The sequence below is a fragment of the Aquila chrysaetos genome, chromosome 14 (genome assembly GCF_900496995.4).
Source record: "Aquila chrysaetos chrysaetos chromosome 14, bAquChr1.4, whole genome shotgun sequence".
Lineage (NCBI taxonomy): Eukaryota > Metazoa > Chordata > Aves > Accipitriformes > Accipitridae > Aquila > Aquila chrysaetos.
The window spans coordinates 8,399,309-8,414,427 of NC_044017.1; the positions used below are offsets into that span (position 1 = coordinate 8,399,309).

A 15,119-nucleotide genomic window follows, 5' to 3' on the forward strand; every position below is an offset into this window, starting at 1 on the left:
AGGAGATGATAGATTTTTTTTTTGCCTCCATTGTTTCATGTCATAAACTATGGTAAAGTAGTCCTGAATTCCCTAGGAAAACCTCTAAGAGTCATCACTAATACTAAATCCTGGAGTAAGTGTATTTTTCTATGACTGTATAAAATGAAAGAACAAAACACACCAAAATGAAGGTATGATGATGCCATAATTCAAACTCTTAGAATATCCTTGGTCACTGTTCTTTCTCATGCCTATCTTTCAACAGCCTTCTGTGACTTTATAAACGATATTATTTATTTAACGTGGCTCTAATGTATTTCAATTTAAAAGTCAATACATTTTGTAAATCAGTACCAGCTTAATAAAAATTAATTCACCTGGTGTTAGAACTCTTCTATTACAACCCCTGCTGTGCATGACAAATGACTCAAATGTTTCTAGGAGAAACACTCCAGAAAATTATATATTTGCTCAAGCAAACAAAAGGAAAAATAGATCATTTATTTTCAGGTAATCAAATGCAATACATATTTTGCTGCTTTTACATAATTAAATAAATTCCATCCTCAAGAGTCATGGGGTTTATCTAAGTATATATTGAGAACTGATATTACCACTATGAAAGCAGGAATTATTTTATTTTTATATCTCATGATAGAACAGAGAACAAACCCCACAACTAATATAAACAAAGGGATCGATTTATTTTTCTCCCCTGATGTCAGACTTGGATCTCCTAAAACCATCTGACACAGGGATCTGAATTTCAGCTCTCATATAAACTACCTAGTTTTTATATAATCTATCATCAAGCCAGTATCCTTCTTTCTTCTAATTTTTGTCTTTCTCTGGAATGAATAGTTCAGATTATATTCTCCACTAGAATCCCGAAATTCATTAAGCTAACCTAAAAATAATGTTTAAGGTTTATCAAAAGAAAAGATGACAAAAAGTTACCTCCAGAAAACCAGCAACTAGAATAATATAATTATTTTTTGTTATTCAATTACATGTTGATGCCAGAAGTAGAAATGCCTTTTGTTTTCTACGTTGACACATAAAAATTCATCATAAGCCCCTCTCATTCTTGTAACAAGTCAAGTAGGATCAATAAGAAATGATTTGTGACGGAGGGGGGGGCAGGCAGTGGTAAAATTAACGGTGTTGCTCATTAGTCATCAAACATATCCTGATGTCAGTAGTTTTCCTAATGAATATGTATAAATTGTAATGAAAAAATCCTCCTGAATTCAGGGAGGACCTTTAGAGCCCCATGTTCTTACAGACCAGATGACCTGATTTTTCATTACAGTCCAGGTGACTTCACTTCCAAGCATCCTTAAAGGGGCAGCAGCAATTCAAAACAAAAATACTTCAGATTTCAGGCATTTGGATTTAACAATTTATTTAATTTTCATTTTCCTTACAAAACAGTCAGCCTAAAAATATCTTTATCCACCATTTACCTCTGAAGTTGACTCAGTGTTTTGGTATCTGAAAAGTTCTGGTTAGCTTGCTGTGGAACGCTATTGGTGCTAAGATTTTATGAGTTTGTGGGAAGACTGAACATTCACAGCTCTGGGTCAGGCATTTCCAAATTTGCAGATTGTGAGGAAGCACATATTTACAATTGGTTTTTTCTCTACACATCTGTCACTGGTCCTTGTTGGCAATAGCGTATTAGGCAAAGCAGTAAGAGCCAAGTTGCTCAGGCAAATCTTTTCCATAGGTGGCAAGCGGTGCCTTTGATGGCAGTTTACATTCTGCTTCATTCTAAAGTGATGACGAGCTCAAATAGAAGAAAACTAAAAGGAATTCATTAGGTCTCCTTATATCACCATTTATCTTTACTTGTTGACTAAGAACAGATTCAGGATGGTACTCTTGTTTCAGAATATTTAAGAATCAAAAGAGAAAATTCCTTTCCCCAGCCTAAGAGCTGTGCTAAAGCTAAGCATTTATTTGATGATAGATGCTTATTATAATCACTTTCTAACAACTTGCTCAGCAATTAAAATCAATCATGCTGTTTAATTCCTCTTAATTTGGATACTTTAGATATGAAACTCTTCCTTCCAAACTTGATTAGCTGTTTTTAATAATCTCCATTACTCCTGAATCCTTCAACACACATAATTTTACTATTTTCTTCTCTCATATCTATTTTTATTTCAGTGGAATCACTGCTCTGTGGATTTTTAATCCATCTCTCTTCACATTCTAGCCAGGCACTCTGGAGTACCCAAACTGTATAAATGTCAGTTAAACCACTTTATGTTCATGAATGAGAACAATCTCAGTCTATTTGCACAACTCCAGTTATTTTAGCTTTAATGCTAAGATCCACTGAAAGTCCAAACTGATGCATGCAGTTCTTCTCATATGCTTTGGTAGTGCATGACTTATTAATTGCAATTCCTCTTTTTCCGTTGAACCTAATGAATCCCGTAACACTAAATTCCAGGTACTGCATCGTGGCACTCAGTTATGCCTTTAAAACTGAAGTTTGAATTTCATGCCCCACCACTGTAGTCACACAATTGGGTAAAACAGTGGAAGGGCTGAAGACTCCTCTGAGACGTCCCGTCCCTCATTCTGCAGTGATGTGGACCTTGCGAGAGTAGTCTTGCTCCTGCAAGTCCTGCCCACTACCAGTCTTGCCTGACACAAATACAGGAATTTGGGGATTCTGGTCTCAGTTTTTGATAAAAGCATGAGCCTCCACTGTGTGACAGGCTAGATTCAGAACAATTTCTAGTTTCAGAATCAAGGGCCATATTGACATGACATTACGATTTGGGAAAAAAAAAGAAAAAAAAAAAGGCTTGAACCAAAAAAAGAAACAGCTCAAGCATATGAAATGTAAACTGTTAAGTAAGCTTTCATTTCAGTAATACCCTCTTTTTCTTTTTCTGACCTTTTCCCATGCAGGCTTGATAATCTCTTAGATGGTATTAGAAACAGCAAAGGCTGTAAGATTTATCTGAGATATGATATTATAGCTGTTAAAACCTTGAACTACTTCCTTTAGAAAAATGTACGGAAAAGAGAAAGAAGAACTGCAAAGATTTTTTTAAAACATATCTATCTTCTGTCTCCAGGGCTTATTGCCACTTGCAGCTTGAAACACAGATACAGTAAACAGTCTCAGCAATCTCTTCAGGTCCTGATACACTCACACCAGGATTATGTAGCTTATGATATTGCTTTCCCATGTCAGGCCCAAAATTGCAGTCATTACCAGCTATGGCACATGATTTTTAAATAGAAGGCAAAACCAGATGGCAATTATGAAGAATCTCAAACCGGATAAAATCTATTTATCTTTAACTAATTTGAACATACCGACTTTCCCCCATCTTTGCCAGGAACACTGCACAGATGAATTCACCAATATCTTTATTTATTACTAGGGGGGGGGGCGGGGGAAGAAAAAAAAAAAGAAGAAAAGAGAGTGAGTGTACAGGTTCAGGTGTTCTTCAGTATTTACAGAGAAAAACGATGATGCCTGCTCCGGTCATTATTGCTTCTAAAATGTCACAGTATCCTGGCATCATGGCAACAGAAGTTGAGCAACACAGGATTTAGATAATCCTAGATTCAGAATCAGAGGGCTGGAGGAGATTTTAAGAGGTTATCCAATTTATCTCCATATCTCCTAGGAAAATCAGCTTTTGCTGCATCATTTCTCAGTGCCTTGTCTTGCCTGTTCTTAAACATCCTCCTTCAGGCAGATTCTGGACCCCAAAACTACCTGGTTTTGTCCCTCATTGTCCTTGCCACTAGAAAAATCTCCCTAATATTTAATCAGAATATATTTTAAATGTTTGCTATGTGTCCTAGCCATTACGGAAGCAAGTAACAGACACTTTTCTTTCCCCTAGCAACAGCCTGTTTGCACTTTGCATTTTCTCTTAACAGTTTTTCTTTTCCAGGTTAAAGAAATCTAATTCCTTGACTCCTTTTTTGTAAGCTGAGTTTCCTAGATTCTCGATTGATCTCATAATACTTCTGGGAACACTCTAGGAGTATGCCACAGCTTTCCTGAAAATGCTAAAACTGGGCTCAGGCTGAGTTTCATCAAGATCATTCTGAATGGCTTACCCTGGTTTTTGCATGTTACTAGTCCCTTCTAATCTGGTTTGCCTGCACAATGGTTAGGCTCACTGCCTCCAGTCCACATTCCCAAAGCCTGATGTCTTAATTTCCCTTCACGATATCCCCAAGACAATCACTTCGGATGCTGCTCATCTGCCATCAGATCTCTTTGCTAGTTGATTGATTCATTGATCCGTTTCAAATGTCATTTCCCAGCATAATTTGTGGCGCAGATCAGGAGCCTTTCTTCCTCAAACACAACCTCCTTGTTTCTGAATTTGTATAATTTGTTTGTTTGAGTGTGTTTCTGAGGCTGACTTTGACTTTCCATAACCAAGAGAAATCTCCAGGCATTGCACGCCCAATGCGTGTGCCCCTCTCCTGCATGCTTGTGTCACATGTGCCTTGTTTTCATAGCAGGCACACATATGTGCCTAAGCACAAAAAGAAGAGAGTGCCCATTTTTCCCTAGATTAACAGTTCTGTAATAATAATAATAATAATAGTAAAAAAACCCCTGATCTCAGTCAAAGCGCAGGAAAGATTTTTTTCCCCTTCAGTTACAAAAGAACAAATATAAACAAATAAAATTGAACAAAGGACATTTTAACTGAGTAATGAGGCAAAATGAAGGGGAGGAAGAGGACAAATGTGAGCACCTCCATATAGCTACTGAAGCAGGAGAATATGTACCACAACATATTTCGTGTACAAGTAAAGGTACTGAGATGTAGGAACTAATCTGCAGGTCTCAGCTCCAGTTGATAACCTGGAGCAACTCAGAGCATCCTGCTCTTCTGGTTTTAATCAGCTGTCTGTACTTCTACATATTATCTACACTTCAGCTCTTTCAGGAAGTTAACACTAAAATTTACTGACCAAAAATATAAATATATATATTAACATACATACGAAAACAAAATATTTTAGTAAGGAAATTTATAAGTTAAACTAATATCAAAGTGGTCTTACTTTTAAGATATAGTGCTTTTGTCACCAGTTATATCTTTAGGTTGATCCACAAATAAATTGCATTAATTAAATATATTTAGTCAAATTAAATTACTTTTAAAAAACACTATGGTCTAGTATTTAGTAGAATGTCTCATTTCTGTGTAAGGACTTTAGTGTCTAATCAATCAAAATCAAACAGTATAGTGCTATAGTATAAACATAGTATAATAATATAACTAAAATACAATAATACCATATAATATAATAATATAGGTTTGAGAAGATATAACACATTAATAATGTTAATAATAATAACTAAAACATAATAGTACCATATAATATAATAATATAGGCTTGAAAAGATATAACATATTAATAGTAAGACTGTAAGCAGCCACAAGTAATGATACAAGTACCTTGTTCTTAGGAAATCTGTAATTACAGGATGCTTACTTCAAAGTGTTACTGAAACATCTGGTAGGAATAGCATAACTTATTTGGGGAGGGGCAGCAAAACAAAAGCCAGGAGGTAAAGTTGATATTAAATCTCAAATATAGATATCTAAAGAAGGAACACATCATCTTGAGAAGATTGTTGAAAGCTTAAGACAAAGGTTCCCAATGAGACTATCACGGGAGTTAACCACTTATTGGGCCGTGGTGCTGCCAAAGCATTGGACTACCCAAGAAGATAAAGAAAAGTAGGCCTGTAGCTGTTTGCTGAAAGGGTATCCATTAAGTTTCCTTAGGTATCATTGATCAATAAATTACAGCTGCTACCTAACCTTTTTAGAGACACCTGAAGGTGCAGGCTGTCACTGTTCCTTCTACTTGGTACCAGCTATCTCCCACTTTAACTCACTTCACAGCCTTTAGCCACCTTCTTTGAAATGACCTTTGATATTACCTACTAATAAATGCTGTATTAACAGCATGATCTTTATAAAAAAGTAATTGCAATGAACCTTTTAATATTTTGCTCTCTGTCATCACAAGGACTTCGTGCTCAGAGAAATACTTGTTCTGGTGATGAGAGCAATAAAGCAAAACCATAGAGAACAGCTCTCTGACAATCCTTCTGACATCCACAAATGCTAGTATTTTGTAAGCTGTGAAATATATTGATTCCAGAGATACACATCCAGGAGCATAGCAGTTCATTATTATCTCTTCTTTGCCATTGCTGCTGAATGATGTCTCCCAAGATGCTGCATACATAAAAAAATACATGTGTTTCACCTCTAAAATGTTTTATCTTCGTGTTTTAACTTTTAGCTGTCTCCTGAGAAACCATACATATTAAGAGATTACTTGATTCTTCAGAGTCAGAGAAAGTTTTAAGCAAATAGCTTGAGTCTGTTATCACATACTCTGTATTAAAAGGAGCGCTTCATAAAGATCAAGCTCAAAGAAAAATCCATATTCTTTTTCTGCAACTGTATTTTGTAAATGCCAATTCAGCTTCTTTTCCAGTATATGTTTAGGTGCCATAAATTTGAAGGAAAAATGTCTGAAGAACAGCAGAATTCTTTGTTTTTCTCAATACAGAGACACAGGCAGATTTTTTTTTGCGGTTTACAGGTGAAGCCTGAGAGAAGGAAACCCACCCTGATTTGTTTTTCAAACTAACCTTGACACATATCTAGGGAAACAATGTACTTGAGCTGGAAGCTCCTTTAGAGACCACGAAATACAAACGGAAAGACGAAAGTGAGTCACAAAGGTACCTTCTTACAACATCTTCTCCATTCCAACACGGGAGTCCATCAGCAGCTGCCAACTCATTACTGCACGGCTGATCAGCCAGGCCGCCGTAAAAGGCTCCGTAGAGCCGGAGGTGGCTGATAAATTCTCTGCACAGGGGAACACGGGAAATAATTGACAGTGTCAATCAATAACATTAAGCAGTACCGCCATTGTGTGTTTCTACAAGAAGATAAAGAATGTGCTTATTCTATTACTCTCCATTGGTTCCAATGATTTTTTAAATCAATTTGTCAATTTCCTGTTAGATAAGTTTGATTCTCTCAGATACATGTCAGTAGTTTACAAAGCTGATACTCTTACTGGTCAAAGTGAACAAAACCACTTTACTCATGCTTTGGAACAGGAATTATTTTCCTCCAAGCTGAAATTTTCTTGCAGAGTTGTGATACAGTTTGCAATGCTACATTTGTACAAATATACTAAAAAATGTTCCAAAAAAAAAGCATAGCAAATACAAAAATAGATGTCTATCAATAAATCATCTGTTTTTCAGAAGTGCTATCAACTAGTCCCCTACATAGTGTTACAAATACTACAAAGAATATTTGTTAGAGTTATGGAGCAACTCAAGATTTAGGTAAGATGGGTTTAAGATGTAGGTGTTAAATATTTAGTGGATACTTAAATAACTGTCTGAAAAATGACATCAGTTTTATCATGTGCTGTGCTGGTAGGTTATAAATTATGTATTGCTATTTTAAATAATTGTCAAGATGCCCAGAGCTAATGATAAGTTTTTGTACTTAAATCAAAACAAATGAATGAATTTTTAGTTAGTATGTTTTTAACTGGATTGTGATATTTATGTTTATAAATTGTATTGAAAGTCTCTTCCTGGGAGACCCATTCCTGCTGTGAAAAATTAAAATATTTACTCATTCTGGTTTAGAACATCACACTATACTGAGTTATCTATGACCTGCAGGCACAAAGAAAGGCACCAGCAAATGCTGTACTCATTGCTCTGCAAGCCCGCAAGCTTCACTTTAACTTCTTGTATGGTGTCTGGAGTTGTGAAAAAATGCCAGAAATATTCTATACATTTCCCTATATTTAGTCAACATAGGCCTAAAATGGCATAAGGAATTAAATTAATTGTTTACTCCAAATTAAAACATGAGTGATTATATACAGTCCCGTCATTTAAAAAGCCAGATGTTCTTTCTTGTAACTGTAGGGCAAATATTTTACACAAACCACAGTGATTTAGATTTACTATGCCTATTAAATGTGATATAAGTGCCCTACTAAGTCTAAAACTGGAGTTCTGAAAATCTCAGGTAGGGTCAATTTTGACTATGCATCATAAAATTGCCTAGGCACAATATATTTTAAATATGTAAATATGGTTCATCCACACTCTGTCAGCCATAAATAGTTGTATCTTGTATTTCTCCATCCCCAAAATTGCATCCAGTGTGCGCAGTATGTTTGCAATTTTCCTCCATTTCCCATTGAGTGGGATTGATTTTGATTTTGTCTATGCTTTGGCTTTACATTCTGGATGAAAACTAGTGTTTAGAGAGTCCTCTCATAGTAAATAGTTGGAATTTCTTCTTCTGCAGAATCAATCCATGTGTAACACAGAAACTGAAATAAATACAGCTGCCCTAATATCTTGTGACAAACCGCATTCTAACAGAAAGGTCATTCAGTTTATTAGTAAATACATCCTGAGGCAAAGCTAAAGTTAATACAGAAGTAATAACTGATTTCAGCCCCTGTTGATGTCTGACCAAAGTAGTTAGAAGGGCAGATGGCATGAATGTCAATTTTCACATCATCATCTTCTGGACCAGATAGCATGTAATTATAGGCAGTTGAGCACAAATGTGCAATTACAGTCAGTGGAAGCTGCAGATACTTCTTATCTGTTTATATGGAAATGTTCATTTTTTTTACAATTTTGTTCTCCATGCTAAAAGCTGTCTGCAATGTTAAGTTCTGGAGGAAAAAGCATTATATACTTTCAAGTTTGTATGTTACTATCAAAGGTTCTGCTTAGAATTTTTTTAAATTCATCTGACAATTTTTGGTGTCAAAAGCACAGAGAAATTTCCTTTTCATCTTGTATCACATAGTACTAGAAAATACCGGCTTAGGTCTGATGGTAAAAATAATGTAGGAAAAGTTCAGGCAGATGTAGTCCACCACGTACTGTAAAATGTAAACTTTCATCTGGAGATGCATTTGAAAAATCTTAGGAAATCGGGGAACTCTTAGGAGTCACACATTTAATGGAATCATTTTGTTCATTTGTTTTCCCTCAGATAACTGTCAACGATCAAGTCTACACAGTTTGGGAGAAGCCTATGCTTTTCTGCTGAAGCCTGTGAAAGTTGCTGCCAGCAACCTGCTGCCAAAGTACATGGGAGGTAAATAAAGCGGAGTTAGACTCAGAGAACAGCACTTCCTTAAAAGCAGGCTGCAAACGTTTACTGAAGTCGCTCTTCCATGTGAGGCATTGTTACAGTTGCCATGGGAATATAAAGTGAAATATAAAGCGATTGTGACTAATAAGGAAGGAGGTGATCCAGGAGGCAGCCAATGAAGATGGTATCAACTATGAAGTTGTTAAACTGAAATCTGTGTCAGTGGACCTCAAGCTTTCTCCCCGCTCCCCCTTTTTGGTGCAGCGCCTGTTGCACGCCATGAAGAGTTTCCATCACCTCAGGCCGGTGGAAGTCATGGTAAAAAAGCATTGCTTCGTGCTGCCCACTGCCTCTCGTGCCCCTTCAGGTCATTTGGGCAATCTCCCTGAGGTCAATCCAGACACCACTTATTTTGAAACATGGAACAGTCCTGGATTAAGTGAGATTTTACAATTCAGTTTCATGTTTGCAGAGTGCTAGCAATCAGAAAACATCAAGAACTTGCTTAGCTACATAACACAGAGAAAATTTTGCTGTATAATGGGTATTGCCTGATGAACTTCTGTGCTGGCTAAAGCAAACTTGCGTTTTGCAGCTCTTTCCATTCCCACAATGTTCTCTAAATCCTGTGTTTGGTTTTGGGTTTTTTTTTCTCCACTATTTGGAACATGAAGGACCTTGCACTAACAAGAATGGTCTGTCTTTGAAGTTCAGAGGCACTTTTTCTTCTCCAGACATCAGGAGTGAGCAACTATTCCCTGAAATTCTCTCACTTCAGTTTCCTTCTGCACTTCAAAGTGAAATGAGAGGAAACAGAGAACAAAGAAAACCTCTCTGTATTTTAGCAAATACTGTGATAGAAATGAAATTTCTAATTTTAACTTTGTACTTTATTTGCATAATAGGGCCTTTAGTCTCAACTGTAATACTATCCTTACTCCTTACAGTGCTATTACTCCTTATTGTCGTTAAATGCTTGATTAATTTGTCTAAAGATAGACTGGCCTTTGAGATGCCCTCAGCTACCCAGGATATCTGCAGAAGGCTGGAATATACAATACAATTTACAGGACACCTGCATCCTTCTTGGCAGCAGCAGATCAGCTGGGATACCCGAGGGTATCCTCAAGTGGCACTGGGTGCTTGTAGTTGTGTGGGCAGCTGAATTGAGTCCTCCTCTCCATAGACTACAGTGGCAGCTTAAACGCCTGGATCATATGCAGTTAGGCAAATTTTACCCTGTAATGCTGAGCCAGGTATAAACCAAATCTCCAAGTCCTTGCAGTCACCTCAATTCACCGTATACTGGCAAAAGAGCCAGAGAAAATAACTCAGCTGGACTTGCTTGAACGAGAACTTCAAGATTTAGCCCCAAATGCTTAGTTGTCTCATTTCTTACAGTAGAAAGGTATGTAAGAACAGTCATTCATTTTTTTCTGTCTGATCATTTTGTACAAATAGTCTTCCGATAAAAGTCACAATCACTTTTTGACAGATTTAGTAATGTCTGCTGATGTGCAAGTTAAAGGTAATTTGAAAATTTACTCATAAAGATAGAGTTAATGTTCATATTCTACCAATGTTATCCATTTTTTTAAGTACTCTAAACTACACCAAATGCCTCTGGTCATATGTACATTATTTCAGAAAATAAAATCTAGCCATGAAATTATTCTTTCCAAAATGTAACCGAGCAGATTGCATTGCTGAAATGCTTCATTCTTTGCAGCCTTTATTTATTCCCTAGTAATGCATGCCATTGCATTGAATATAATCTGTTCTGTTGTAAAATTAATGGCTTACTTCATTCTTTCTTTCTGAGTGTAAAACTAATATCTTTCTTACTTTCTTCTGTTGGCAAGGGTTTCTTCACTGTCTCTTGAGAACATCTTCAACCCTTGATTATCTTTGTTCTGATCAAAGGAGCGACCTGGAGACTGTGTAGGCTTCCTCACAGGAGGACCACATACCTTGTTCACCTAAAAGGAAAAAAAGCCAGAAGAAGAAGAAAAGAACACATGTAAACAAAAACTATGTACGTCACAATTCAGTTTAAGTCCATTTTAGTAAGAAAGAAAGTTCTGTGGACATTAAGCTAAGAAGAGTATCATTAATTATCATACTTCTCAACACTATATACCTAATGAATGCAGTAAACACATAATTAGTCATTTTATAGTAGGAAAAAAATGAAACAAAATCACTCCTTTTAAAGGAATATCAGGTGTATATGCAAGTCATTACATGTATTTTATTGATTGTGGCTTTTTTCTTCCTGTAAGGAAAGTGTATTGTTATGCAGACAGTAACAGTAACCCCAGAGAATATGATGTGTTGTGAACAGCAGCCTATTTCCATTTTTTCTGTAATACAGCCTGATCACATTTTTAATATGCATTGAACTTTGTGATTTCTTTCAGGGCTGATGAATTATTATGGCATGTTCAGCACAGTTACCCAGAGCATATAGTGAACAGTTAGCATGGTAGAAACTTGCATTACAACTTTGCAAGATGTAAATTTAATGATCCAAGATGTAAGTTTAATGATTCGGACCACAGATGTTGAAAATATCAAGGGATTTTTTAGGTCTGGCTTTCTGATCTAGATGTCAATAGATACAAATTCACATGAACTCCCATTTTCTTCCTTGTAAAATGTGATACTGAGCATTTTGTATGATAGAGGATATGAATTCATGTTCATAGCTCATTATTCTTCTTAGTCACTGAATAAAAATAATTAGGGCCATACATATTTTTACATACATATTAAATAAGAGATACTGCATGCTGGGATCACATCAGACAACATATTAAGCAGACTGAACAGCACATATCTTGTGTAAGCTAGCATGCACGCACTACTGAAAAACTAATAATGTAAGTGATTTATGAAAACTCGGTTTCAACAGGTAATCAACTTTTTTAAAAGAAAAAGGGGGAGAGGAGATCACTGTTGGCTCTAAGACAGGGATCCAATTTCTGAAGCAGAAACATACTCAAAATGCTACCGTGAGACAGAGGAAAGGGTGCATAGGTTATACAACAAGGATTACTGTTTCCTGTTGCATTTTATACCCCCAAATGCAAGAACAGAGAAAGGAAATAAATGTCACGTTTCAAGTTACCATCACAGATATTAAAGATAAAAGTGCAAGTCTTAGGGATCACCTTTCCAACTAAGAACTGCTGTAGTGTTAGTTAAGAAATACATTTAAAGTCTAAAATAAAATTAACATATCTAATTTTGATGAGTTTCTTTGTTGTTATGCATGGTGTAAGTGTTGATAATGAAAGACTCATTGAATGTACTGGCTTATGCCAGTCAAAAGAAGAAAGAATCGGCATCGTTACTACATATCAATAAGCATTCACCGTATGAATTGAAAGTGAGGGTAAAGTTGAAAGCGAATAGTCCTTTTTGGCTGCAATTCACATGTGTTAATTTAGGCATCCAAATTATAGTTTGAATCCCCTTCAAACGAGATGCATGAATTTACCTGCAAGATAATTGTCGCTGGACATACGGCTAATGTCCTTTAACGGACTTAATGGGATACACTTTAAACATGTCTTGAAGTATTCACCTCACCATTTCTTATCAGAGGCAGTGTCTCCTTGGACAGCATCTTACTACATTTGTTCTTGTCCTCAAATTCAGTTTCAAACCTCGCTCACACTTCTTCCACTATTTCCCCATTAGCTCTTCTTCAGAGCACATTATCCCATGCTTTCCATCAGCTTAACTGGACTCCCGTTTCCCCCCCCCGTCAGTCTCTACGCTCTTTCTAGGCTTCATCCATCCTTGTGCGAGTCTGCTCCTTCAGTGCTGCATTTCACCAGCCTATGCAGCAGTCTATCCCATCAGCTACTCCACACCAATATAAAGCAGATCTACCAGAGACAAAAAATGCTTTTGTCCTTTTACTTGTCTCACTTTGCTCGTGATCTCTTATGCTCACCGATGTGACATGGGAAGCATTACACTTACGATCAGCTTTTATGACAAAGCAACTGATGGTTTGGGTTGCCTCCGTCCCAGCTTGCCATACACTCTTCAACAACTCTCTGTCTTACCAAGAATAAAAATAAGGGTTTAACAGACAGCAAGAGTCAGATCCAAATGTTAGGGAAGGAGGCACTGTCTCATGACAGGCATGGGTTAGGTGTGTAGGTTGTTGTAGGTCTTAGGTGCCTTGCATATCTGAAAGAGGCAACCCAGCTGTCCAGGCGCTCTCAGAGACTGACTGCAGGGTGGGAGCCTGTGAGGGGAAGAGAAACATGGTGGAGATGATTCACTGGCCAATACAGACCCTAAGCAGATGAGTACCGGTCCTTTGGGTCAGGGAAAAAAAGAAAGACAGACAAAAAAAATTGGCTCCAGGTATAGTAAACTGAAAAAACATATGCATTCAGCTTCACTAGAAAGGCAGGAGAATCCACAGCTATCTATATTTCTTGAATTTACAATAAAATCTCATTATATTTTACTCTGACTAAAATGAACAAATACAGAAAATCAGCAATTTTTACAGTCATAGTGTCTTGGAATACATATATTTGTTTTATATGTATTATACAATTGCTTCAAAAAAGGTCTAATGACCTTTCTCTCAGTTTATTCTCTTTTGAGTGAATGTCTCAAGAAATGCATTGTGCAATACCAGGAAATTTGCATTCACTGATACATTTAAAAATAAACCTTAGTTTCAAATACAAAATCTTTCTTAAAAAATTAATCTTGGGTAGACTTTATATATGTAAATACCATAAAAATCCAATCATTACCTGAAATGTCTTTTTAAAAACTGATTTTTTTTTCCAAAAGCTATTTTTGGAAAATTCTGGAAAAAAGCATTAGTTAAATGATAAAAAGAGTTTGTACAGCACCACATACACCTCTGCCATTCCCACAAAGAACTGCATGACAGTAATCACACAGTTAATGACAGCAACAGCTCTCACAGCTGAAAGTTAGCTCACCAATCTTTAGCAAAGTCACTTACTTCTTCAGACATAGTTTCTGCAGGATGAGCTACTTCAGCATGTACAGTGATGATGTCATCACCTCTGTTACCTTTCTCATATCTCTGATATTTAAACCCTGGGACCACTGACTGACCAACTGGCGTTGTGTGGTGTTGGTTCTTCTTTTTGTGTTTGGTACATCACACTTGTATCACTCACCCAGCTGAACCCGATCTGTCTTTTGATAACTGTTCACTAGTGGCTGTCACTTTTATGTCATGTTTCCAGCATTAACTGTATATGCATGCCAAATGTACTTTTGCATGGCCCAGTCTTCATTGTCCTATGGTTTCTTCAGTAAACTTGTGCACAAGAAAAGGTCATATACTCTTATCTTGCCTTCAGGTGCCTGTTGTGTCTGTGAGCCAAATAATTTAAAATCAAAACGACAGTATCTCATTGCCGAAGACACAGCTGACGATGGTCTAAAAACCAGATAAATACATTTTCCATAATAATTTCTGCGCTTTTTTTATGCATTCTTTACATCTGCAGGAATGAGTACATGGTGTAAGTATAATGCCACTTTGTTGTATTTCCCATGTTTTCTGAAGGACTACAACTATTTCCATTAGCTACATTGTTTCTTTATGTTTAGGTTTTGGGCTGCGAAATTAACCTCCCAGGTAAAAATTTGGTCAGTGCTATCACCACCCGTCTTGAGAGACACAGACTGGAATCATAACTTTGAGAGAAGGGGAATGGTCTCACTAAACTAATGATCTAACAAATTACCATTTTCCAGCAATATCTGACCAGAAGGTACTCTTACTATCTTCCAGTTTCACTGAAAGGGTATTCCCACTGAATGTTTCCACAAACTGAGCATTTTTCTTGGCTTCAAACACAAAATCCTGAAAGAGTGTATGAAATTATTCTCAAAGGGGACTGAAAATACACTGACAAAAGTGAGACT

The 15,119-nt window shown here is 36.6% G+C and overlaps 1 protein-coding gene across 1 annotated transcript in view; it reads right to left on the reverse strand.

Moving 5' to 3' along the window:
• GPC5 (glypican 5) overlaps nt 1-15,119 on the reverse strand; it is an 827,733-nt gene that overhangs the window by 634,897 nt on the left and 177,717 nt on the right. Inside the window, 2 exon segments of the mRNA XM_030036731.2 lie at nt 6,762-6,887; nt 11,019-11,152. Coding sequence (XP_029892591.2) covers nt 6,762-6,887; nt 11,019-11,152 — 260 coding nt within the window.